At 38.6% G+C, this 27,866-nt stretch overlaps 1 protein-coding gene across 1 annotated transcript; it reads right to left on the bottom strand.

Moving 5' to 3' along the window:
- Positions 1-1,084: 1,084 nt before the first annotated feature.
- LOC121474092 (thioredoxin-like) lies at positions 1,085-27,801 on the bottom strand. Its single transcript, XM_041726895.1, has 3 exons — positions 27,752-27,801; positions 27,084-27,187; positions 1,085-1,471 (listed from the first exon to the last, which is right to left on the bottom strand). Exons 1-3 carry the CDS (start codon positions 27,799-27,801, stop codon positions 1,233-1,235), a joined length of 393 nt encoding a protein of 130 aa, XP_041582829.1. The 3' UTR covers positions 1,085-1,232.
- Between the last annotated feature and the right edge of the window lie 65 nt (positions 27,802-27,866).

Here is a 27,866-nt window from a genome sequence, read left to right on the forward strand (position 1 = left end):
ATATTGAATCTTCCAATCCAGAAATACAGTATATATCTCTATTACTTCTGATCTTCTTTCATTTCTCTTAGCAGTGTTTTGTTGTTTTCATTAATCGTTTCTTGCATATATTTTATTGAATTTCTTCTGCAGCATTTCGTGTTTCTGATTCTACTATGAATGCTATTGTTTTTAAATTTCAATTTCCAACTGCTTGTTGCTAGTATATAGAAATGCGATTGAAATTTGCATATGTTAACATAGTCCTCTTTATCATGCTAAGCTAGATTATTGGTTCTAGTAGATTTCTCTAAATGGATTCCTTAGGAGTCTAAGAAATGGACACAATTATATTTTCTGCAAAGAGCTTTACTTTTCTTTCAAAATTGTATGTCTTCTTAATTTCTTGCCTTTTGCGCTAGAACCACCAAAAAAATTTGAGTAGAAGTAGTTGTGGACATTCTGACTTTCTTCCTGAATTTAGTGGGGAAGCATTTAGTCTTTTACTATTAGGCATTAGGGTTATTCTGGGCTCTTTTTTTAAAATTTAGTTTTATTTATTTATTCATGACAGACACAGAGAGAGAGGCAGAGACACAGGCAGAGGGAGAATGCTTCCTACAGGGAGCCTGATGTGGGACTTGAACCCAGGACCCCAGGATCACGCCCTAGCCAAAGGCATATGCTCAGCTACTGAGCCACCCAGGCGTCCCTTATTCTGATCTCTTTAGGTCATTTTGTGTGTATATGTCAGACTCTGCTTTATTGTAATAGAGAAAATAGGTAACGGGAATCACATTTGGTACTGGCAGCTCTAGATCTCCTGCCCCCATACCTCCATCCCGTTTCAGCCCTAAAGCCTGGGCCACTCCTGCCCTCATGGGGCTCTCTCCTTCTTTGGACCAGGAGAGGCCACTACTTTGGAAAACTACACTGGGTAGGAGCTTCCAATGTGCGCTAGCTTTGTGATTCGTGAAGAACTCCTACAGTGGCAGCCACAGCCACAAGACTGGACTTGACATTTCAGGAAAGGATGCACTGAAAAAAGTCAGGCCCACAGCACCACTGCTGTGGTGGTTTTTTTTTTTTTTTTTTTTTTTTTTTTAAAAAGGGTAGAATTAATATTTTATTGTCACTTATAATCAGATGGTGGTTGGGTATATAGTCTTCATACTTGATCTTTCCTTTTTGTAAATAAAAAAAATTACAAGTTTTCAACAGCCATGGGCTGGTTATGTTTTCAGAAAATGTAATTAGATTAATTCATTTATGGTGGCTTCAAGTTTTTCCTTATTAGCTCCGGAAAATTCACCCACCTTTTGTCCCTTCTTAAAAAACTGGAAGGTCGGCATGCATTTGACTTCACACTCTGAAGCAACATCCTGACAGTCATCCACGTCTACTTCAAGGAACACCACGTTAGAATACTTCTCAGAGAGGGAATGAAAGAAAGGCTTGATCATTTTGCAAGGTCCACACCACGTGGCTGAGAAGCACCACGTGTGTTAGCAACAACAGTTCCACTGCGGAAAGCACGGCACTGGTGTGCACAGCCATGCTATACCAGGGGCAGGGAGCACACCCCCAGGGGGCTGATGGTATGTGGTACCCCGGAGGGGCATGGCACTGTCACTCCCAGGATCAGAGGGAGCTAGTTGATTGCCTATGTTCGTATTCTCTGCAAAGCTAGTAAACTCAGGAGTTAATTCTATTTGCTGGAAAAGTATGTATCAGATTGGCATTATTTTTCCGTATGTTTAAAAGAATTCACTAGTGCAGCCATTGGGAGCCATTGGGCCATGAGTTTTCTTTATGGGAAGAATTCTATAATATATACTATAATATATGATATGATAGCAATAATATGATAATTTGATATATCAAGTTCTTTAATAGACTTAGGGTTATTGAGATTTTCTGTTGCTTCTTAAGGCAGTTTTGGTGATTTGTGTCTTTTAAGAAATTTGCCTATTTCATCTAACTTGTAAATATTTTGCCAAAATTTTTTTGGTGATACTCTTTTTTTCCTTTTAATGTGTGCAGAATGCATAATGACGTCCTCTGGTTCATTCTTGATATTGGTAGTTTTCTCTCTTTTTTTCCCCTAATAAGTTTCAGCCAGAAGCTTATCAACTTCATTGATTTTTTTTTTCAAGCTACTTTCTTTTGGTTTTGCTGATTTTCTCTATTTGCTTTTCATTTTTCTATTTTTCCTGATTTCTATTATTTATCCTTTTCATCCTTCTACTTACCTTGGGTATAATGTGTTCTTACTCTTACTTTTCTAGCTTAAATCTGAAGGATGATGGTTTGGCCATTCATTCAAGATCTTTTCTAATACAATTAATTAGGGCTATAAACTCCTCTCTAAGCAGTTTTAGCTGCATCCTCAGATACTCGTATGCCAGTTTTTATTTTCATTTATTTTAAAACATTTTCTTATTTCTCTTGTGATTTCTTCTATTATCAACATATTGCTTAATAGTTTAATTTCCAAATACTTAGGAATTTCTCGATGTTTTTTTCTGTTATTAATTTTCAATTTTATTTGGTTGCAATATAGTAGTATAAGTGATCGTTTTTATTTTTATTTTTTTCAAAGATTTTATTTCTTTATTTATGAGAAACATACAGAGAGAGAGAGAGAGAGAGAGGCTGAGACACAGGCAGACTCCATGCAGGGAGCCCGACGTGGGACTTGATCCGGAGTTTCCAGAATCACGCCCTGGGCTGAAGGCGGTGCTAAACCGCTGAGCCGCCCGGCCTGCCCGTGGTATGGTTTTAATCCTCTTAAATTTGTTGAAACTAGTTTTTATGGTATGACATTTGGTCTACCTTGATGAATGTTCCACGTGCACATTTGTATAAAAACATTTCATGATAACATTATTATGTTCACTTTGTCTGGTATTAATATAGCCACTCCTACTTTGTCATGATTAATGTTTGCATGTTATGTCTTTCTTCCATCCTTCAAATTTTAACCTATCTTTGTCTTACCTTTAAAATAAGTTTCTGGGGATCCCTGGGTGGCGCAGCGGTTTGGCGCCTGCCTTTGGCCCAGGGCGCGATCCTGGAGACCCGGGATCGAATCCCACATCGGGCTCCCGGTGCATGGAGCCTGCTTCTCCCTCCGCCTGTGTCTCTGCCTCTCTCTCTCTCTCTGTGACTATCATAAATAAATAAAAAATTAAAAAAAAAAAATAAAATAAGTTTCTGGCAAACAGTATAAGATTGAGTCTTATTTTATAATCTGGTCTGACAATCTCTGATAATTAAAATAGTTAGACTATATACAATGTAATTACTGACAACTGAGTTTAAATCTACTATTTTAGTATGTGTTTTCTCTGTTTTCATTTTTCCTGCCTTGATTTTGTAAATAACTAAGATTCCATTAACTAGTGTTATATTTATTAGATTCTCTCAGCTTTCATTTCTCTGATTCAATTTTAGTTTTTCCCTTTTCCCCCAAGGATATTTTCACTGGATATAGATCATCTATTGATAGTTTTCTTCTCTCTGCACTGGCCCATAGCTTGCTTACTTTCTGACAGGATGTCTGTAGACATTCTTGTCTTGGTTCCTCTGTGTTTATATGTTTTATTTCCTGTGATTGCTTTAAAATGTTCTCTTTGATGCTTGTTTTCAGCAGTTTGATCATAATATGCGTTTGTGCTGTTTTCTTTATGTTCATCTTGCTTGGGTGTCCTTGACCTTCTTGGATCTGATTGTTAATAGAATTCATCAAATTTGGAAAATATCGGACCATTTACTATTCAATTTTTTCTGTCCACCCTTCAGACTCCAGTCATATCCATGTTAAACTACTTTATATTATTCTATAGGGCACTGAGGTCTTGTTGATGTTTTAGTCTTTTTTTTAGTTTTGTGTTTCATTTGGATGGGTTTTATTGCTATGGCCCAATTTCATTGAATTTTCTTCTATAGTGCTTAAGCTACTCTTAATTGCTTTTAGTAGAGTTTTACTTTTAGTTATTATAATTTTCATTTCTAGATGTTCCAGATGGTTCTCTCATATGTCTTTCATTTTTTCCATTATGTTCATTTTGTCCCTTTGCATCCTTGAGTATTGGAGCAAATGTATGATATCATTTTAAGCTCTCAATCTTCTAATTCTTTCTCTGTTATTTCTGGAAATTTCTATGGACTGATTCTTCCAGTTATTTGCAAAGTTTTCTTGCTTTGTTGCATATCTAACTTCTTTTTAATGATTGCTAGACCTCTGATTTTTATGTTGATGAGGGCTGGATATTTTTGTTAATTTAGTGAGTTTTGAATTTTTTCTGAAGAAAGTTAAGTCACTTGTGGATGACTTTGATCATTTCATGGCCTGTCTTTTATCTTGGGTGGATATAGAGTAGCTTCTATTCTAGAACTAAGTTTATTTTCACCTTTAAGGCATGGCTCTCGTACAGTCTACTGTACTACGCTATGTGTTCTCGGCAAAGTTTCTCCATTCTGGCTGGAGGGAATTCAAACTCTTCCTGAATGGCTCTTAACTTTAGGAACTATTCCTCTTATTCCTTAGAAAGTGTTCTTGTCTGTCCTCCTGAGATTTTACCTTCTAAGTAAGCAGATTGCTATTTAGGTGGAGACTCAAGGTGAGCCTTACACAAATTTCTGAAGCTCTTTCTGCATGTGATTTTATACTCTGAGGTATGTTGCCTTGCAAATTCTATCAAATTTGGCCTTTCTGAACTCCAATCTGTGTTCATTCAACACAGTGAGACTGCTGCATTCCCTTTTAGTTCTTCCTCCCTGCATCACTGCAGTTATGGTAAGGTTCACCTAGTTCCCACCCAATGCTTCCATTTTTCAAGAGTCATGAAGAGTTGTGCTGTTATCCAATAATTGAAAATAGTTGTTCCTTGTATTTTTTTTCTTCTAGTTTTCTAGTGGCCTGGAGGGTAATTCCAGACCATCTTACTCTCTCATAGACAGAAATAGAAGTATATTTTGCCTCTTAGTCCTCAGCCAGTTCGCCATTGCTATGTTCTTTCCTTCACTACCCAATCCACCAGCATTTGTTTTTATCTTACTTCTTGGGGTGGGAGTGGTAGAAAGGGCCTAGAATTTGTGCCCAGGTCAAGAGAGATAAGGAGAATAGAGCAAAGCACTAAGGCAAGCAAATGTTTCTCCTTTCCGCCCCCCTCTGCCAACATTAATGTATTTATCTCTGTTTTTTATAGAGTTCTTTTTCTTTTTTGTCCAGATTTTATTTAAATCTTTGTTAGTTAACATACAGTGCAATATTGGTTTCTGGAGGAAAATTCTATGGTTTTTCACTTACATACAACAAATGTTTGTCCTTCTAAGATTAGTTCCTCCATTAACAAAATTCCCAATTATTAAATGCCAAAGGATTTTGTGTCCCCCCTCCTTTCAGCCTTTCTTACTATTGCTGATTGTTTTCTTCTCATAAGTCTGGTATATTATTATGCTGAAAAGTTCTCTGATTTTTTTTCTTCTGTTTTAACAAAACTCATTTTTTATTTTTAAAGTTTCTTATTGCTTAGTATCCCAAAGGAGACCTCAGCAGGTAGTGAAGAGTGGAGAAAACCCTGAGATATTACAAAAGTGGGATAAAAACTGGGTCTCAGGCACTGTGGTTATGAGAACATTCCTCTTGCAGTTAATGTTTGCTTCTCATGGAAGCATAGTTTTAATGTCTGCCCACAATCATTTATCATTCATATTTCTACCTGGGAGAGTATTTATTCAAGAGCTAGGGAGGCCAGCATGAGTACCCTGGGGAACGGACCCAGAAGATAAAGTAAATTTTTCCCATATGACCTGCTTTTTGTTATTTTTTATTTTATGACTTTGACATAACTGGTTCTTCCTTTATTTATCTCAAAAGATACTAAGGTTATTTTTCATAGGCACTGTTTTCTTTCGGTAGAAAGAAGTCACTTTACAAACTAGTTAAGCACAATATTTATAAATGTTTCTGTACCTTTGTATTTTCAGAAAATGGTATATAATATTGACAGATCTTTACGCTGTGTTGTAATTTTATTTTATGTAGTACATGTTACCATGCTATGTACTCAACTGGTTCTTACAGATTTACTCCTGCCTCACTGCAAGCTGTCCTGTTTGTTCTCCAACCTCTCTTCCATATTTACTCTTTGCCCTTTGCTGCCCTACTTTGACCTCCAGGTATAAAAAAACATTCTCTGACTGTCTTGCCTTGATCGTTGGGTCTGAAAAATTGAGAGTCCTAGTAGATGATTGGAGGGAGAAAGAGAGAAAGAAAAGGGTATTTGTTTTACCCCATTTTCCTTCCCACAGTCTGTCAGTGGTGCTTGAAGAGTGATTTTCTTCTCTTACTTCAGCTCTCTGTGGTTCAGGTACCTTCTGCTTGTCCCTTAAGGCTTTGGAGTAATATAGCTCCTCACTGTTGTGGTCCCTAGGTAATTCATTAACACTTGTTGGTTCCCTCAGTCCTACCCATCCCTCTATAAAAGTACTTCCTTTATTACATTCTCTTCAGTTAAAACCTTTTGAATGTGGCTCTTTTTCTTGCTGGGACCTTGACTGATATAAGTTCCTTTCCATATATTGTTCAGAAAGCACCTTTTAAAACCTGTCACTAATATTACTCATCTTTTTCAAATTCTTTGAAGATCTTTTTTTTTTACAATTAGAATCACATCCAGGTTCCTTGCTAGAACCTCATGATCTTAACTCTCCAACTTCATCTTCTTCCAATGTCTCCCTCTCTTAAGCTGTTCTAGCCACATGGTCCTCTTTCTTTCCCATGAATATGCCAAACTTATTCATGTCTTGGAGCCTGTACACTTGCTGTTCTCTCATCCTTGTAAAGCCTTCCCCTAGGTCTTTACATGACTTTCTCATTATTCATGTTTTTCCTCAATTTTCACCTCCTAGGAGAGACCTTCACTGATCAATTTATCTAAATCAATCTCCTCTAATATTCTAAATCCTACAACCCCACTATTTGTTATTTTCAAATAGCAATTTTTACTATTAGAAATAATTTAATTCTTGAGTTGTTTATTATGTTTACCCTCACTGAAATGTAAGCAACTGTGTTCGAGATCTTTGTATGCCTTGTTCACTATTGTATCTTCAGTCCTAAACTAGTGTGTGGGCACATAATGTACCCTCAATAAATGTTTATTGATGAGTGAATGAAGGGCTAGTTTAATAAGAGATTTAAATAATCTGAAAAAAATCAGAGAGTTCTTTAAAATTTTTTTTTTTACTTAGTTAACATACAGTGCAGTATCAGTTTCTGGACTAGAATTCAGTGATTCATCAAAAGTCCAAGAGTTCTTAATCCTCTGGAAAGTGAGCTGAGTATATAAATCTGCTCCTAGAAGATGTATTCTGTTCCATCTATAATTCTGGAGACTTGAAGGAAGAAAGGAGGATTGAGTAGAATGGAGTTGAGAATGTGGCAAGACTGTGAGGAGAATGATCATGGACCAATGCTTTAGTGGGTAGAACTACCCTGTTTTCAAGGGGGGAAATGTAATAGAAAATAAAATCAAGCTAGATCCAGAATAGGTTGTCTCACTAAAGGCCAAGAAGAGCAACAGGAGCCATAAAACCAAACCAATTTAAAGTTAATGGAATAACTGAAGTCATGGGAGTATGAGAGAAGTCCCCACATAAGACCCAGATAAATATGCCCCTAGATGCTCTAAGTGTAGTTCTATGGTTCTTTGCTTCTCCAGTGCAGCATCTGTGCCTAGGAGATGTTCCCCTTCAGTCATTTAGTCACCCATACTATTTCTGATCACCTAGCTATCAGCGGGGAAGACTTGGAGTTGCTCAGTTGGGTCTGTCAGTGAGTGCTTTTTTATCCCGCAGCAGGGTCAACAATTCTAGCAGAAGGATTCCTTTCTCTTGAGATGCTGCTGTTCTGTTTAAAACTCAGTATACTCTGTAAATGTGGACTACTTTAGAAGCAGAGCCATGGTGTGTCTGTAGCGTGAGGAATGCTACCTTTTTACCTCCCATTTGAAATTCAGTTTTTTCACCTAGCCACAGTAGATTCTCAAACCCTGGATCTTCTAAGTCACACCACTTAAAAAAAAAAGATATTATTTATTTATTCATGACAGACACACACAGAGAGAGGTAGAGACACAGGCAGAGGGAGAAGCAGGCTCCATGCAGAGAGCCCGACGTGGGACTTGATCCTGAGTCTCCAAGATCACACCCGGGGCTGAAGGCAGTGCCAAACTGCTGGGCCACTGGGGCTGCCCCAGTCACACCACTTCTAAGTCATGCTGACTGCTATGTCCATCCTGTCTTTCTACAAAAGGATAGTATATCCCCTCTCTAGGCTGATTGCTTACTTACTCAGAGGCTGATAAGGCTACCCTAGTGTCCTAAAATTTAATCTCATTAATCATGGATGAACAAAAGTTCAAATTAACTAAAGATACCAACAAAATGTTGGTTCCTGATCTTCATACCAAAAGAAACTCAGCCCTTCTCAGTGGCTCCTAAAAATCTCAGTGGCCTGGAGAACACAGCCTACAGATGCTCTAGTACAGCATCTGTGTTTAGGAGATGTTCCCTTAGTAGGAATGAGGAGAAGCTGTGCTCGAGGAGTGAGATTCCAACACTTCTTCCCAACACCAAAAGTAGTAGAATTAATTTTAAATACCAGATAACTATGTTTCCCTGAGGAAATTCTTCTAGAACAGCACTGTTTAGTAGAACCTTCTGTGATGATGGAAGTGTTATATTTCTATGCTGTCCACTGCAGAAGCTATTAGTCATATATGGCAGTTGAGCATTTGAAATGTAGGTAACACATCGAGGAACCAAATTTTAAGTTTTATTCAAATATAAACAATTTAATTTTAAATTTAAAAAGCCACACGTGGCTACCATATTTGACAACAGCTCTAGAATCTGTCTACAAATACACTAAAATATAAGTGCAAGATTTTATGCTTCAACTTGTTTATGAGGTATAATTCAGCGAAGAGATTGGCAAGAATCAGAACTATTTTGGTACCACACATAAACAAGAATGTATCTTGTTCAGGCACCAATTAGTAAAGGGTCTTATTCCTTATTCTATCACTCTGGAAACCATACTAAATAGAAACAAATAATGTGTTTCTACTATTAACCCCCATTTAATTTTTTGTGTAGTATTGATAAAACTTATAGTTAATACAGTTAAGGAAGTCTATGACTTTTTTTCTTTGTTTTGAGACTGTACTGACAATTCATTCTCAACTAAACCCTATGCTAATTCTTCTTCAATACTCATGTTTGCTAAAAAGTCAGTATCAGTTCTGACAAATCCAAATGTTACTGTTTCTTTGACATTGTTCAAAATCTATCCTTTAAAGTAAAGGGTACTCTGCATTGGCTGTGGAGTTTCATTAGCTATAGTCTAAAATTTTAGCTAACTCTGTTCGTATTTCATAAAGTTGTATAAATGCTGGTCTCTGGCTCTTTTCCAGTGTGAATGGACTCTACTTGTGTTATCTATAGAGCTTTCTCTCAGTGTCTTCCAAGAAGCAGACACCAAGACGGGATTAAACATGCATATAAGGGTTTATTAGGGGAAGGTGCCTATGTGAAAGAAAGTAGAAAGATACCCAGAGAAGGTTGGGGGAGACATGTGACCCCTATTCAAGTTTAACCAAGAGTGAAAAGAGGGAGGGAAGGAATATTGGGTTGAGTGCCAGACAGTTTCAACAAATCTGTCAGGGAATCCTCTAGACAAAGTTAGCCAACAAAAATCTCATGTCTCTCTGAAAGGGAATCTGTCTTAGTATCACTACTACACTTAGTCATTGGCTGGAACAGCCTAAGAGGAGTAGCCTAAAAGCAAATACTGGTATGGATTTCCAAATCTGGGGCCCTTGGTCAACTATACTCTTTGTAGTAGAAGGTGGGCAAAGCATATTGTCATGGCCAATGCCTGCTTTAGTTATGATCGATAGACAAGAAAATGAAGGATGAAAGATAGGATGGCTAGAAAACAAAAAATCTGAACATTACATAGGAGACTCTACTCTGTGATCAGAATTATCTGCCCTCCCCGCCCCCCCTCCCCACCTTATTCCCTAAAGTTAATTCCAGTTCTTCTCTATTAGATGTTTCTATTGGCTGCAAAACTAGGGTTAGCAGCCAACTTCTCACCATCTTTTTAGACTTTTTGGTTAAACAGTTAACATACCCATTTACAAATTGGTCACAGTGGATCTGGCCAATCAGGCTACATTAGTAATGCTTGAGAATGGAAAATCTAGACCAATATTATTCTTATTCTTATTCTTATTCTTATTCTTATTCTTATTCTTATTCTTATTCTTATTCTTTCTTATTCTTATTCGTATTCTTATTCTTATTCTTATTCTTATTCTTATTCATTTTAAAGATTTCATTTATTTATTCATGAGAGATACCGAGAAAGAGGCAGAGACACAGGCAGAGGGAGAAGCAGGCTCCATTCAGGGAGCCTGATGTGGGACTCAACCCCGGGACTCCGGGATCATGCCCTGAGCTGAAGGCAGACACTCAATCGCTGAGCCACCCAGGTGTCCCTAGACCACAATTATTTTTAAAACACTTCTATTCAATTCTACCTTTTTAATTTTCAGAATATACCAAAGAGTTTTTTTCTTTCTTTGTGTGTTCTGCTTGAAAGCTACTATTATCAATTTATCTGTAGTTTTGGGGTCTTTGAAGGGGACTAAAAAATAATAAAATGCTTCCTCACTCAGTTTTAGAATAATTGAGAAATGAGAAGAAAGTTGGTAGAGAGAGGACAAAAAAAATGCCCTTAATTATTGACAAAAGTGCTATTGGAGAATTTTATTTATATCTATGGACAAATTGGCTTTCTAATACTCTAGAATTAAGAGGTTCAACTGTTTAGTTTTGCCTGCACTAGAACAGAGCAGTTATCCCTATCTCCAAATGTATAATCTACATATACTATAGAAGAGAACACATGTTTCCTGAAAGGTCTCAGCAGTTTCTCTATCACATTCAACAGTTAGGTTAAGTCACTCCTATTATTGCCAGGACTGAATTAGTTAAAGAGGTAGAAAGGGGCCAGGAATGTTAAATTAATTGAAGGCAAGTTCAGTAGTAGGGAAGATGCAGGCAGTCCCTAACATGAAAGACAAAGTACCAAAATGACACAAGTGAGGGAATACATGGACACAGTAATGAATCAGAGGCCAATTATTCTTTTGTCCTGGGGTGTCCAAAACAACTATTTTGAGAATTCTGCATTCAGCTAATAGCTGTATTTATATACCTTTCTCTCTGGACCCTTGAAAAATATGTTTTCCTTTCCTGTTTGGCTCAAAATTTTGGGTTAAAGTATTTTTAGAGAAGCTCATGAAAGCTATGGATTCTCTTCTATCAAAAATGTACACAAACTCGGGAATCCCTGGTGGCTCAGTGGTTCAGCTCCTGCCTTTGGCCCAGGGCATGGTCCTGGAGACCCAAGATCGAGTCCCACGTTGGGCTCCCTGCGTGAAGCCTGCTTCTCCCTCTGCCTATGTCTTTGCCTCTCTCTCCTCTATGTGTGGATTTCATGAATAAATAAATAAAATCTAAAAAAAAATGTACACAAACTCAATTTCCGCCTTAGGTAAAAAACAGATTGGATTCTTTCTTGACTGAAAACTTCAGGTCTCTTTTCCACCCTGTTTTTATTTTGCATTCACACACACACATGCACACACAGTAAACCTGAAGTTCTAAAGGCCCTTTCTTTCATTCCTGCTTTTCTTAAGCTCACTTGAGATGAGCCAAAATCATTATAATCCTGACTTTTGAATTTGGGGAGCTTATGTGAAATGGCCCATAAACTCATTCTAAGAAAAGATTACTTAATACCATTTCTGTATTATTGTGGAGTTAAATCCTCTTTCTCAAACTCATTTCTACATTATCTTTCTCAGGTCAGAAGCTTAACCTGAATTTTATAGATTTTTGGAAAAATTATAGTAATTGAGTCATTCTATATTGTGAGGTAGTATAATGCATCAGGTAGGAACTCAGGCATTGGAGTCAGGTGTAGCTATCCTTAAATCCTAGCTCTTTGACCTTGTTCATACTACTAGACCTCTCTGGGACTTCAGTTGTTCATAAAATGAGGACAATGACAGTATGTACACTATAGTGCTATGGTGAGGATTAGAGGAGATGACGTATGGAAAGCATTTAGTGTGGGGCTTGGCATATAATCAGCAGGCAATAAGAATAAGCTATTCTTATTGTTACTATTATTTTTATTCCACTTTATTCAACAGTGTCCACCACAGAAGTTGACACAGAATAAATGCTGGAAGAAGGATTTACTAAATGAACAACTATGATGAGTCTAGTCACTTTGTTCCTTCTGTGCTCAAGAGCAGAAGGCCTTACTATAGTCTATGTCATATATGATGGAATTCAAAGCAGACTTGCCATCCTTTAGTCCTTCTGTGACCAACAGAATCCATCTGAAAATATGGAACCCAATAATGTAGTATCTCTAGCTCTTCTCCTATTAAAAGACTATCTGCTGAACTCACATTTACTCAGAAACTTCTCTTTAAAATAAATCAAAATGCTTCCACTCAGTAAACACACACTAAGAGCTTTATTGCAGAGAGATTTCTGATCTAAATTGGTTTGACTCTTTGAGATCAAAAGTCAAACTAAGTTAGGCTTGACTTGAGAGGTAGAAATAATCTACCTAGAATTATTTTCTCTTTTTCCCCCTTTTACAAATATATCCATATCGATAAGGAAAGATGGATATATAGATATGCATGTTTTGAGATTAACTTTTACTATTCCATAGATTCTACATAATTATCATCAAGCCTCTCACCTCAGTACATCAGCAAAAGTTTTCCTATCAGTAAACCCAGGTTAAATGAATGTCTTTTTAAAAAACTGCCTCATTCCTCTAGTGTTTTTCTCACATGACTTCCTTCATCTGCCTTTCTGGACAGATAGAATCTTATGAGGATGTCAGCTTGCCAAATAATTGAAATTCTTTTCAGTAATATAGGATCCAAATCAAAAACATTCCTGGAGACTAGTAAATTTACAAATGTTATTGCTTATACAGATGTGTGGTGGAATGAAATAAAATGTTAGGTATGACAACAACAAATTATAGAAGTATGAGGGTGCCTTAAGGCACATGAATATATACATGAGGATAGAAATATTTTGGTGGGAATTATTACTAAGGATGTGGGATCTTTGAAACAGTATTTGAGAACAGAGGATTCCAAGTTAAAATCAAGGGACCCAGTTAATAAATATTTCTTGAGCACTAATTATGTGCCAATCACAGAGGATCCGGCTATGAGTGAGACAGACAGTCCTACCCTGGGCTTACAGGCAGATGCAGAAGACAGGCATTAAGTAAACAAATAAATAATTCAGGAGGGCACAGTGCTCTGAAGAAGTTCAGGATCCTGTTGGATTTATGGTAAGTTTAGGTTAGGGAGAAGAGGAATCTTACCTATTCTGGGGGTTAAGGAAGGTTTCTCTCTCAAGGAAATGGTGCTTAAAGCAAGACTTAAGTATGGCATGGCCAGGAAAGAAGGGAAATTGCTCTATGTAGGTGGAAGGTATAGCCCTGGCAAAGGCCCATGTAGAGTTGAGAGAAATCTAGTGCATTAGTTTGCTGGCGCTGCTGTAATAAAGCACCACAAACGGGGGAGCTTAAGCAACAGATATTTATTGTCTCACAGTTCTGGGGGCTGGAAGTCCAAGATCAAGATATCAGCAGGGTTGGCTTCCTCTAAGGGCTATGAGAAAAAATCTGTTGCATGCTTCTCCTACAGCTTCTGGTAGATGGCTCGCCATCTCTGGTGTTGTTTGACTTGTAGAAGCATCACTCTCATTTCTGCCTGTCTCTTTACATGGCATTCTCCATGTGTGTGTGTTTATCTCTGAATTTCCCCCTTTTGTAAGACCCACTAGTCATGTTGGATTAGAGGCCTACCCTACTTCAGAGTGACTTCATGTTAACTGATTACATCTACAATGACCCTGTGTCCAAAGAAAGTCACATTCTGAAGTATTGAGAGAACTTCAACACGTGACACAATTCAACCCATAATGCCCAGCATGTAGAGCCTGGGGAGATGGATGAGATTCATGTTTTGATGTGACATCAGAAAGATAATTAGGGTCCATAACACATTTTTAAGTCAGGTTAGGATTTTGTACATTTTTCTAAGGGCCATGGTAAGCCATTTTCTTCGATTTTAAGCAGGGAAATGACAATGATTGGATCTGTGTTTTTAAATGATTGTTCTGGCTTCAGTGTGGGAGACCAATTAGTAGGTGGATTAGACACTAACTATATCACATCTCTCTACTTCTCTCTCTTTTTTTTTTTAGTGTTCCATTAATCCTTCCCTTAGATCTACTTCTCCTTACTCCAAGGCCACGGATGCCATTTGCCCAGTCTTTGGGGTACCCAAATCTCTCCCTTGTGTGAAATGCTCTCTTGGGAAACTTTCTATGCTTCTGAGTTTATCTATCATCCATGATGTGTTTTTCTCCTTTAGACATCAACTGATTGCAAAGTTTAACTTTGCACAAAGAATGTAACTCAACTCTTGATTTTTTGAGATCATTGATACTTTACATTGAGTTCCAGTGAACAGATTGCTAATAAAAATGTTTAACAATAGGAACACCTGGCTGGCTTAGTGGTTGAGCATCAGCCTTCAGCTCAGGGTGTGATCCTGGGTCCCCGGATCAAGTCCTCCATTGGGCTCCTTTTGGGGAGCCTGCTTCTCCCTCTGTCTGTGCCTCTGCATCTCTCTCTGTGTCTCTCGTGAATAAATAAAATCTTTATATAAATATGTTTAACAATGAATAAAAAGACAATTTGTGTGTGGTATAAAATTTGAATAGAATCAAGTATTTAAGTCTGGGCTTTTACAAGCCAGAAGAGGGTTCCTTAAGTTCCTTTTTGGTCACTGACTTGCATAAGCAAAAGCAAGTCTGATTCAGGTGACTTTCCCAGAGCTCCTTCTGGCTGTCCCATATAAGCTGCAGGATTTCAGGTTGCAAACCCCACATCATCTGCAAGCCTTCCCTGGTGCTTTATGCTGATAGGCAGAAAACTACTTTTAGTGATCTAATCTTCTCATAGGATTATGCCTGGGGATAATAAAACTTTACTAAATGCCCGTGGGAACTTAAAGATAGCCTTTGTAGTGAAGGTAATCTATTGTCATACTGCATGGTGGTAAACTGGAAGGATATTGAAAGTGATTAACAGAGCAATTAAAAGATATAACGAAGGGGCCTGTGAGTCTAAGTTGCTAAGAAAGAAAGACCATCATTTAAAATTGATCTGAAACTTTAACATGTGCTTCTGTGATCACCCTTGTCCAGATAAAAAGGTTTACTCTTTCTGTTTTATTCCCTAAAGCAAAAACTTCTCTGTTTCTTCTATTTATTGACAATCAAAACTTCAATGTTTAGTGATGTCTGGCAGGAGCCCAGGCTGCTGCTATCCTCATCCTGTGGCTCCCAGGCTGGGTCTAAGGTAGCCGCAGTTGTGGTCAGTTCCCGGCCAGTGGGAAGGGAAGGAGAGTCCAGGCCAAGGGCTTCATCATTCAAGAGACGATATAAAGATTGCAAAATCACCTTAGGTATTTGATGACCATTCCTACCTAGAACAATCTACCCCTGTGCCTAAATAACGCATGGGGGGTTTATTACTACAAACAAATGCTGGGGGGGATGTATGGTTTATATCGCACTTCCATCCTCTGATAAGGGAATTGAGACCCAGAGAGGGGAAATGAGTAGGCAAATGTCCCATGGCTATTGAAACTTAGATTTCCGGACTTTCAGTGGAGGACAAACTTTACTAAATGTCCCTGGGAATTGGCCCTTGTTCTCTTGCCTTCATGTTGCTGATATTAAAAAGAACGGTGAACAAACGTCAAGAGTTTGTCATTTGGTTTCCAGGGATTTCTAGGAGTTAATTAATTTTAAGGATTGGTCTGAAAAGGCTTTTCAATTTACTAAGCTGTTTGTCATAATAGAGAGATGATGGTAGGCTTTTCTTTACTGGCTTTAGAATAGTTTTCTCCATACCAGTGTGCTGCGCTCAACCCTAAATTCACATTGACCCATCTTTGCTTCTTGTACACATTTTCAAATTAAAAATCTAGCTTTCTGAAAAAGTCTTTCACTGTTTACCCAACTTAGCTTTTTTACATATCACCTTTCATTCTGAAATTATTTGCTCAGATAAACCAAGCACATGTAATTTGACATAAAATGCGCTCATTCTATTGCTGTTAATAGAAGTCCTTAATTCCTATTTTCATAGATACCTTCCCCACCACTTCATTGAGAGATTAGATAAACTGAATAGACAAGTATTGGGTATGAGATTTTGTCAGTGTGGAAACAATGAACTATAATTCATTTTTTAAAAAAATCAGTATTAAAAGTAATACTTTTCAAAAAGACTAATATCCCTGTTTTATTCTTAGAATCATATTGCCTTGGAGGTAGTTTCTGACTAAAGTTAAAAAATCTGTGTCTAAGGATGGTGCTTCAGATTCTCTTGGGCTTTGTCAGGTAGTAAGATTTTAGTATTCTGTTTTCTCTTGACCACCCCTGGGCAAGCTTGCTTCCTCTTTACAGCATAGCAGCACTGTAGCTCCAGAGATGAAATCTGTCTCAGTTATAGGCTGGAGAAAGCCTGGGTTTGTGTTTTTCTGAGATGAAGATGCTTCCATACTACATGTCCCCTTATACAACTATTCGATGTGTTTGTGACTAAATATTAAGTCTTTAAAAGACTCTTAGGAGAACAAATGTTAGGATAGCCATTGTTTTCTTTAGATATAGTAGGGGAGTTTTTCTTGTCCCTTTTTTGAATTTCCTAAATTTGCTTATCAAGTCTTGCCAACTCTAAGAATAAAATACAAAGGCAGAAGTGAGGGGGCACCTGCGTGGCTCAGTGAGCTTTTGGCTCAGGTTGTGATCCTGGGGTCCTGGGACTGAGTTTTGCATTGGGCTCCCTGTGAGGAGCCTGCTTCTCCCTCTGCCTATATCTCTGCCTCTCCGTGTCTCTCATGAATAAATAAATACAATCTTAAAACAAAAACAAAGGGGGAAGTGAGAATGCAGGTACTTAAAATAATGCTCAGATTATTTTATTCCCAAAGTCAAGCATTTGCAATTTTATTTTTCTTACCTTTGTTCTTTTTTTATTTGAGAACTTTGTTCTGTACTGTTCTTGCCCCTCCCTTCCCCTACTGTTCTTGCCCCTCCCTTTTCATCTATACATTCTATTACATACTTCCTTATTCAGATCTAGACACATCATGCTGCTTTGTCTCTATTTTGGTGGGAATCACATAAAAACCAAGGAGGTGAAACAGGAAGCTGGCAAAATAGAAAGCTTCTGCTTGTTACTGGTTCGCATGAATTTCACTCAACCTGGCCATGTTATCAACCCCTACGTCATACACTTTCCTGTTTGCTGTGACCCCTTATACTCTCTAAACTGATTTTTGACCCCTTGTGAGCCTTTTTGTCTTCTAGAATAAATGCATGCTTCTGCTGCCCATGGCTCAAAGGGTTCCAGAATACCTGAACTTAGAGGCTCCGAGTTCTTCCCTGAGTCTGACCCAATTCTGTAGACCATCCTAGGTCCTCAGCCTTATCTCAGCTATCCTAATGATCTCATGTCCGTGACCAATATCATCTCTTCTTTAAAAAGTTATGAGCAAGCAGCTATGCCATGTCAGAAATTTCAAAAGTTTAGGGAATATATAATAATATTGCATGTTCTAATGAAAGCTTAACAAAATTAAATCAACTCATTAATATAATTTAATTTAATTATATATAATTATATATATATAATTCATTTAACTATATACATAGTGTTTATTATGCTAGGAATAACATTTTATTTTTTCTTTACTTCTTTTTTTTTTAGAGACAGAAAACATATGTACATACAAGCAGGGGTCAGGGAAGGGCAGAGGGAGAGGGAGAGAATCTTAAACAGACTCAGTGCTAAGCACAGAGCCGAATGACAGACTTGTTCTCACAACCCTGAGATCATGATCTGAGCAGAAACCAAGAGTTGGATGCTTAACTGACTGAGTCACCCAGGTGCCCCTAGGAATAACAGTTTAATAGTAAGCTATTCATTTAAATGAAAATAATATTTAAGGTAATATTAATAAAATAAATAAAATAATTTATTGGTTACTTTATTTATTAATTAAATTATTTATTGCTTACTTTACCTTAATAAAATAAGGTAAGTAAGATAGTCCAGAAAGCAGTTCAGAGATAGGAGAATACCGTTACTTTGGTTTTCTCTTGCCTTGATCAATTTCTTCTTCCCCAAATCCAAAGATACTATTTTAAGACAGTTTCTGCCCATACTCAAGCATTTATTTTGAAAACTCCTTAAGACAAGGCAAGAAATCATTTCCACCTGTTCTAAATTCCCAGAAGCTGGGGTAGGTAAACAAGTCAGCCAAAGATTAAAAGGTTCAACTATGCTCAGTTTAGTTTTCCAAGAAACAGAATAGCCACTTAGAGAAACTCATTCATATGATTAAGAGCTAAGTTGACAGATGATAATAAAGAAGGAAAAGAAGGGCACCTGGGTGGCTCAGTCTATTAAGCATCTGCCTTCAGCTCAGGTCATTATTCTGGGGTCCTGGGATCAAGCCCTGCTTTGGGCTCCTTGCTCAGCAGGGAGCCTGCTTCTCCTTCTATCCCACACACTCTCCCACACTCTGCTTGTGCTCTCTCTTGCACACCCTCTCTCTCTTGAATACATATTTTTTTTAAAAAGAAAAAGAGGGAAAAGAAATAGCATGCCTATTGGAGTATTTTGGTTTTTTAAAAATCTATTTTTAGGGACACCTGGGTGTCCCTAAACCCAGGGACTTCAAATCAGTTAACTTTTTATCATTTATGAGCATTTATCATGCTCAAACTGCTCAGCAGTTGAGCATCTGCCTTCAGCTCAGGGCGTGACCCTGGAGTTCGGGGATTGAGTCCCAGGTTGGGCTCCCTAAAGGGAGTCTGCTTCTCCTTCTGCCTTTGTCTCTGCCTCTGTCTTTCTGTGTTTCTCATGAATAAATAAATAAAATCTTAAAATAAAAAAAAAAGTATTTTTAAAGTAATATTTCACTTTTATTATCATTTTAAATTATTAAAAATTAGAAAATAAAAATTAAAAAAAGGAAAAATGTCATTCATAGACTACTACCATTGTGGGGAATTTTAATCTTAGGAAGTAACTGAAGAAGGAGGTGACATTTCATTGGCAAGTAAAGATGAAGGGCACAAAAATAGCAACATTTTCACAACACTGTAATATTATCATTTAATCAGATTGCTTTCCTAAAACTAGCTTTTAAAAAATAGCAGTGTGGCTAAGTAAAGAGGTAGTCTTGGTAGGCAGACGGAGTGTAGGATTACGAATTTTTATGGAGAGAATCATGAAGGTGCCAAAGAAGGTAGTCCAGAGACAGGAAGCAGTAGAACCAAACTTCTCTACTTGGAAATGTTGCTTGTTATTGTAGGCCTTGCTTACTCTTCTCTCAGATGCTTAGACATTTAAATCTGTTTCAAGTCAGTTCTTATACTACTTCCTCTTCTTTCTAGTACCTTCTCCTACACAACTCTTCCATAATCTCAGCTCTGGCAGAAATTAATAATAATAATGCTGAAAGTAACTACTATTTCTATGGCATATTTCATATATATGATCTCACTTAATATGTGTATTAGCATTAATTCGTCCAACTAATATTTAATAATCACTGGCTACCTTTCCAAGTGAAATGAAGACTCCTGAAAAATTAGATGTTATAATCCTCCTTTTATACATGAGAAAATAGTGTGTAGCAAGAAGACATAGCTTTTACTTAATTCCAGGATTCAACTCTAGGACTTCTGAGTCTAAGTGTTCTATTTTTTTTACCATGGTGCCTTGAATAAGGGTTAGTGAACCTGAGTGTCTATGACCAGGATCTTTGGTGCTCTATAAAAACAATTTGTTTCTGATTAGATTTTAAGCCCTGACATTTGTTTAGATCCCATTTTTAATGGATACCATGTCCCAAATTTATTTTTATATAAATATGCCGATAGACACTGAAGAATTTCTTTGATTCAGACATGATATCTTGCTGTAAAAATCCAGGTGGCTTTTCTAAGATTCATGGACAAAAATAGTAGATATTTTACTTTAATTTCTTAATTCTTATTTTTGAATATATTATATATACATTTCATTAGAGCAAACAGCATACTTTAATTTCTCACCCCTTGTTTTTGAATATATTATATATACATTTCATTAGAGCAAGGCTTTGTGTGTTTGTTCAGGGCTGTATTCCCAGTATCTAGAACAGTGATCCATAGAATATGTTCAATAAATGCTTGTTTGAATGAGTGAAAACACATTGCTCTTTATTGGTATGGAGGTAAAGATGAATGTAGAGTGTTTTGTATACATCATCCATTTAACCTGTTAATCACCTGGCTAGGTACTATGCTATAGGTAGATTATGACCTGGTCACATGATTTTTTAAAGTCAGGACTTTTAAGTTGCAGGTGATGGAAATGCAATAAACTTGTTTAATAAAAAAGAAAAATGGGGATGTGTGGGTGGCTCAGTGGTTGAGTGTCTGCCTTTGGTTTAGGGCATGATCCTGGGGTCCTGGGATCTAGTCCCATACTGGGCTCTCCCTCTGCCTGTGTCTCTGCCTCTCTCTTTCTCTCTCTCTCTCTCTCTGTGCCTCTCATGAATAAATACATAAAATCTTAAAAAAAAAAAAAAAGTGAAATGCATTGGCTCAGATAGCTGGAAAGTTTGAGAAATGTGGCTTCAGGTATAGTTTACCTAGGAGGTTCATGTGCTTGCTCTTCCCTTCTGTGTTCCACTTCCTTTGAGACAGTTTTCTTTTTAGGGGCATTATCCTTAAAAGACAGCAAGGAAAGAAAGCAGTTGACCTATAGTTTATATTTCTGACATACTTTTAAAAAATATTTTGTTTATTAATGAGAGACACAGAGAGAGAGGTGGAGACACAGGCAGAGGGAGAAGCAGGCCCCATGCAGGGAGCCTGATGTGGAACTCAATCCCAGGATTCCAGGATTAGGCCTTGAGCCAAAGGCAGACACTCAACTGCTGAGCCACCCAGAGACCCTATTTCTGACATACTTTTAGCTAGTGACTGCAGCCACTTTGGAGATGAGAGATGATGAGGATCTAAACTGGGTTAGTATCAATGAGAATGATAAAAAGTTAACTGATTTGAATAATATTTACAAAATAGAATTGACTGGATATAGAGGAAGAAGGAGAAGGGAAAACCAAGGATGGCTCCAGTTTTCATCCAGGGAAACCAGTAAACCATTTACTGAGGCTGGAAACACGGAAGATGGGCCAGAAATTTTGAAGCAGATAAGTTTAGTTTGGAATATATTGAGTTTGAGTTTTCAATAAGAATTTAATTTAATTATAATTAAAAAATCTTGATTGATACCTATTGTCCTGATGTAATTATAAGACTTAGCTCTCAAAATTGTCTCACTCTTGATGAAAAATCATATAGTCATCCTACTTAGGATGGTTTCTTTTTTTTCTCACTAGCATTAGAGGTGAGATGCAGGCACATGTTTGAGGAAAGGGAAAAGGTATGAAATAGCAGCTATGGAAGATGAAGAGTAAATGAATAGAGCCAAAAAAAGCTATAAGATGGTACTGATAAGGCCCAACTGAGTTGGGGTTCTGATTTTCTAGAAGCACCACTGTATTTCTATCACTGTATGATACCCTCTAGGATCTATATTAAGGTATCTTTTACCAGGTCTGACAGCTTACTCTATAACTTGCTCACATTCACAGCAATGAGAGGTAGAGTTGGATTTGAACCCATATCCTTAGATTCCAAAATCTGTATATGTAACTACTACCTTGTATCGTCACCAAAACTCTTGAGATTTAGGTAGTGTGAAGCACTACTTATGCTGTTGGCTGCCATGCTATATGGTACAAGCTTTCTTATGATATAGAGTTATTATTGCTTTGATTATATCCATGTATTTACTTTCTATTCCAAATCTGTACCTGTGCTTTTGGAAAATACTCCTTTCACAGCATGTGTAAGTTTGGAAACAAAACTAGGAGAGGGAAGATCTTAGGTTAGAATGACTGCCTTGTGCTCTCGGCTGGAGTGTCACAACACCTGGGATGGACCATTGGTTGTGGGGGAAGATCAGTGTTGATATGTTACTAATACCAGTCATCACATGGCAGTTTACATACCACTTATCTTTAAAAATGAAAAGAATTAGAAGATATTCAAAATTATTTTTGCATGTACGTCAAAATTATTTTTGCATGTACCTTGCTGGTTAGCAATTCCATAAAAAGACAAATCATCTCCTTCCCTTCCTTTAACAATGGGTTGGGAAACACTTTCCACCTGCAAGGCTGCTGTGTGTATGCAGGGCAGGAGAGGTGGGGAAGGCAGACAACTGATCTGGATCCTTTGCGGTGTTCAAGGAAAAAACCCTGGAACTTCAAAGCTCTCATTGGCACTTTGTGTTGCTAAAAATAAATTCCTTATCATTCTGGGGAAAGATATAGATAAAGATGTCATTTTGGTTTTTGGAGTAAACATTTGCATGAACCTTTAGTTGTGTAAAGGTAAAATAAGATCCTATTTGTTAATGTCAGATTTGGAGTAAAAGAAATCCAACTAGTCTACAAAGCAATGCAAATGACTTTTCTGGAGTCACAATAGCATGTCTGTAAGATTGTTATGGGGTTAGCCAGTTTGATTTCTCCTGGATGGCTAGAACAAAGTTGGAGTTTTCCTCAGTGGGAAGAATGAATGGGTCCTGGGACTTCAGTTGTGAGTTGAGGAATGACTAATTGATTTTAGGAGTAGAGTTTCCTACCGTTTTGTGCTGTAATTGCCTTATGTTTCCAAAAACTTTGCATTTATTCAACAGGCTTTACTACCTGCCAGGCAATATTCTAGGTGTCTGAGATATATCATGGAGAAAACAAAGATCTCCAAGTGAGGGTAACTTATATTGTAGCAGGACTCCTTTCGTGAAGTCCTTAAGAATAAAGTCTCACATTAGCTGTGTTTTGGAGAAAGAAAGGCATTGTCTAGTTTCTGAATGAGGCTAGAGCAGAAACAACATCACCAGCATGGAGAACAGTTGTGAGATGGTGGGGTTGGGGAAAAGTGGCGGGGAAGCCTGGCATAGCCATAGCCAGAATGTCAGCTCCATTTGCCGATTCTCCCAGCTTGGGAAGGGGTACTTTGGGGGCCCAGATGGTAACTATTTTGGTATCAAAGAGAGGGAGAATTCAAGAAGTTAGTAGGTTCTTGTGTTATGCCTATAATAACATGAATTTAATTCTCAAATAGTTGACTATATTATGTGGAGTGAAAGAAAAAGGCAGCATCAGAAATATTGTACAGGAAATTGAGCTTAAATCTCATTGATGACGATTGCATGTATAAGTACTGTCCTCTCTCAGGAGCACCCTCTGTGGAAGAAAGCATGAGAATCATTTATCTGTTTCCCAGGAATACATTTACTAACATAGAGTAACAGTCACTTGTCAATACTGTCTATTGACAAGCAACAGAGACACCCTCTATCTGATAGAATCCTAGATTACACTTCTCATTAGCTACTGCCAGATGGAGACATTTCTATTTTGACCAAATAAAAACCGAAGGTGTTTTTATTTTCCTTGTAGATATTGCTCCGCATCACCCAATTTGGTCATAGATATATAATTAATCAAATGATTATTCTTCAAAAACACACATTGTAAGACGCCTGGGTAGCTCAGCGGTTGAGTGTCTGCCTTCAGCTCAGGGCCTGATCCCAAGATCCAGGATCGAGTCCCACATCAGGCTCCCAGTGAGGAGCCCGCTTCTCCCTCTGCCTATGTCTCTGCCTCTCTCTCTCTCTCTCTCTCTCTCTCTCTCTGTGTCTCTCATGAATAAATAAATAAAATCTTAAAAAAAACCCACATTGTGTAAGAATAATTTTGATATTTTTCCATCCATTATTCTATTTTCTTCCCAGAGTTTTTTTTTCACTAATGAAATTCTATTTATTTCAGGTACCTCAATAAGTTATGCCTTTTTGTGTTCTGTGATTACATTTATCATGTTAAACTGGACTTCTAACTTCAGTTTAGGCTTATATTTTATAATATGTGATGTGATGCACTCATTGGTTTCCTAACCACACAGAACACCAAATGGACTTTTAATTCAACCTCATGCTTATGGAGATATTGACCCCAAAACAGTTATTGACCTTTGGGTAATATTAATGGAGTATGGAGATTTTATAAGAACAAAAAATTTCAATTTCCAGTCATATATAAGCAAGCTCTCTTTGGCCTCTGTATGAAACCCCTCCTTAGCTTCAACTTTGCCTTAAACATCCCAATATCTTTTTAAATTCCACACTAGATTCTTAAAATTCACCAGTTACTAAGGACTGCTATGCCAGACACAATAACGGCCCCCCAAAGATGTCCACATCCCAATCCCCAGAACTTGTGAATATGTTAAGTTACACAGCAAGGGGGAATTAAGGTTGCAAATGGAATTAGTTGCTAATCAGCTGGATTTTAAATAGGAAGATTATTTTGGATTATCTGGGTGGGCCCAACTGTGATCACAAGGGTCCTTAAAAATTGAAGAAGGAAGAAGAGTCAGTGGAAGTGTAATTACAGGTCAAAGGCACAGGGAGATGCAATGCTGCTGGCTTTGAAGATGAAGGAAGAGGCCCATGAGCCCAGGCATGTGGGTGGCCTCTAAAAGCTGCAAAGGGCTATGTAAAGGATTCAGGATTCACCTCTTGAGCTTTCAGGAAGGCAGACCTGCCAATGCTTTGGTTTTGGCTTCTGACCCCCAGAAAGGTTTCATCTCGGATGAATTTAGATATTACAGAGTTTTTGAGCAATTAATTAGTTTATTTCATCTGTTATTTCCTCAAATTTATGCGCGTAGATGTCTGTGTAGTGTCTCCTCATTTTTCTTTCACTATCTGCCAGGTCTATTGTGGCAGCCCCTCTTTTATTCCTATTTTCTGAGGCTTTGTAGTCCTGTTTGGATTTGACCTGTGCATGTACCTATATGTGCAAGCCTGGGACCTGGGCAATAATATAACTCTTAATTTACTTCTTGGAGTCTTTCCTCCGGTGTCTGGGGTCAGACCCGTGCATGCACAGCTTGCGGGTGAGCCCAGGAGTGCACAGTCAACTCCTTAAGATTGTTCCCTGAGCTCCTCCTTCTCTGTGACTTCCCCATTACTTTCCATTTCCTCAAGGCCCCCCTTTTCAGTCCTGCCAGAAATCTGAAATTTGATTTATTCTGCTCTGCCAGCCATTTCTCATGACACCCCCGGTGTTTGTGGCTTGGTGGCTGAAATATAGGGAGGAAAACTGTGAGGGTCTTTAGTACCATAGCTCTTCCAAGTGGGGAGCAAGGGTTTCCTTCTTCAGGGTTTCAGGCCCCTGTGGGCTGTCTTGCACCGTGCTGCCAGGTGGCCCCGTAACCACTACTCAAGCCTAACGGAGACAGCTTCTCCTGGACCTTTTTCCATCATCGCCGATGCTTACTTCTAGGTTTTAGGCAGTTTGGCGATTAGGCCAGGGGGCAGCAGTGGCAAAGAAGGGTGAGCACCCTCTTGCGTCAGGGCACTCCCCATCTCACCTTCCCTCCAGCCCACCTGCTCTGACTCTCCCAGGGGCTGCTCCGGGAATCCTGTCTCAGTTTTTAGCTACATTCAGTGGGAGAAACTGAATAGAATGTTTATTCTGCCTCTCCCCACACTGGAACAGGATAGAAAACTTTTATTAGATGAGGACGTAGTGCACTGTGGACAGCTGCGCCTTTGCAGTTGTGCATTGAGTGGAGGACACCAGAGCCCTGACCGGCCGGTGCTGGTGAGTGGCTGTGAAGGACCGTCAAAGGGCACTTCTTGCTAACCTCACCCAGGCTGCCTGGCCCCCAAACAGCTCGCCCCCTGCTTGGAGGCCCGGGGGCACCACTTACCAGCAGCCCGAGCCACAGCAATGCAAACGGGGCATCCCAGAGGTCCCCCCAGGGCTCTGTTTCCCTTCCAGCCCTCCTCTTCTGATGAGTTCATTTGTCAACACTTGCTCATTTCATCATCTTCGTGTGACATCTGTGGGAAACTTGAGGACCATTACATCTAACATTTTTTGGATAAAGCATAAGGGTCCTTATATTTTTATAGCCTCCCTTTAAGCTGTTGAAAGTTTTTTTTTTTTTTTTTCAGCCTCTCCGTTAACCAGTTGAGCAGCATGTTGGAGCGGTGAGAGTTGCTGCTGCTCTAAAGCACAGAGAAAGATGATTACATGTAATTTGCCGGAATCCTCCTTGAGTTTATGTCACTAGTAAATCTCCTGTAAGCAGTTTAGTTGTTCACACACTGAAAAGTATGTGGATTAGGGAGAGTAAAAGACCGTGTGGGAATTTATACAGATCAGGAACGCTGGCTGGCCCTTGTGGAATCCAATTTTCTCTTCTTCATGATCAGCTTAGAATCAGAACATTATTGCTGAAATGGACTATTATTGCTGAAATTAGACTGTTAGTCTAACTTATGAAAAAAAAAAGAGCGAAATTAAATGACTTGCTTCAGGTCACACAGCTCGTGAATGACAAGACCAGAGGTAGGCTACAGGTCTTCTGACTTGCGGCCTATTGTACCGTGTTTACGAAGCGATTCCAGAGCATTCACCGGTAGTGGGAATGGTGGTCAGGGTGCCAGTGGTTCCAGTTGCAACAGCCCTGTGGGGAGTCTACATCCTTTGAAGCCTGGATCCTGGCTTCACTTCTTATTTGGGGTGGTTCCATTCTTTGGTATGTTTGTATATGAATTCAGCTCAAAGAACAGGAGAGGGCTAAAAATCAGGGGGTTTATGACTGACTCAGCAGGACACGGTCACTAACTTCTGCTCTCTGTACATACTCAGTTGTCATCCACGACAACAGTGACTAAGGCGAACCTTCATTGAGAGCATATGAGTGCCGGGCACCAGACTGGTTGCTGGTGATACAAAGGGCAGGCCAGGTTCCGTCGCTGCCGTTACTGAAGTCGGTGTGGTATGGACTGTGTTAGCAGAATTATTTTCTGAGCTAAAGGATACATAATTGGAGGCTGGCCTCCCCCCCACCCCTTCTTCTATTTTGTGTTTGTTATTCTTTCTAAAGGTGGGATTTGCATTGAAGAACTATTTTAATCTCTTTTGTAAAAGATTTTATTTACTGAGAGAGAGAGAAAGAGTAAGTGGCATGGGGAGGGGGGTGGTGGTGGGGTGGGTGGAGAGAGAGAAGCAGGCTTCCTGCTGAACCAGAACCCCACACCAGGCTCCATCCCAGGACCCTGGGATCACGACCTGAGCCAAAGGCAGGCGCTTAACTGACTGAGCGACTCAGGTGCCCCTATTTTAGTTTTACTTATAGTTTTCAAGGCCCTTTAATATCTTTGGTGAATTAAGAATCAGTTGTGTAAGCAGATAGATTATTAATGCCGCCTCATGAAAGGGATAATCAGAACATTTTTCTGGTTTCTTCAATGCCCTGACAGCCTCAGATCTGGGAATGCTCCAAAGTCTCGAGGTTCTTATCCTCCTCCCTGGTAGCATGTAAAGGGTTCTGGGTGTTCTAGACGCACCTCATCCCTGGTTCTGCTTTCTCATCATCTGCTCTGATCTTGGGTGGCATGTTCTCTGATTAACCACTACCTGCCAGCACTGATATCATGACTGGGCTCATCCCATTACACAGAG

The sequence above is a fragment of the Vulpes lagopus genome, chromosome 12, assembly GCF_018345385.1.
Source record: "Vulpes lagopus strain Blue_001 chromosome 12, ASM1834538v1, whole genome shotgun sequence".
Taxonomy (NCBI): domain Eukaryota; kingdom Metazoa; phylum Chordata; class Mammalia; order Carnivora; family Canidae; genus Vulpes; species Vulpes lagopus.

Bases quoted from the DNA above. Each gene is read 5' to 3' on its own strand.
- LOC121474092 (XM_041726895.1), bottom strand. From the start codon at position 27,801: ATGCCACCCAAGATCAGAGCAGATGATGAGAAAGCAGAACCAGGGATG. The intron at 27,188-27,751 runs GTGCGTCTAGAA...CTGCTAACACAG, and splicing joins AAAGCAGAACCAGGGATGAG to TCCATACCACACCGACTTCA. The intron at 1,472-27,083 runs GTTCGCCTTAGT...ACACGTGGTGCT, and splicing joins CTCATATGCTCTCAATGAAG to TCTCAGCCACGTGGTGTGGA.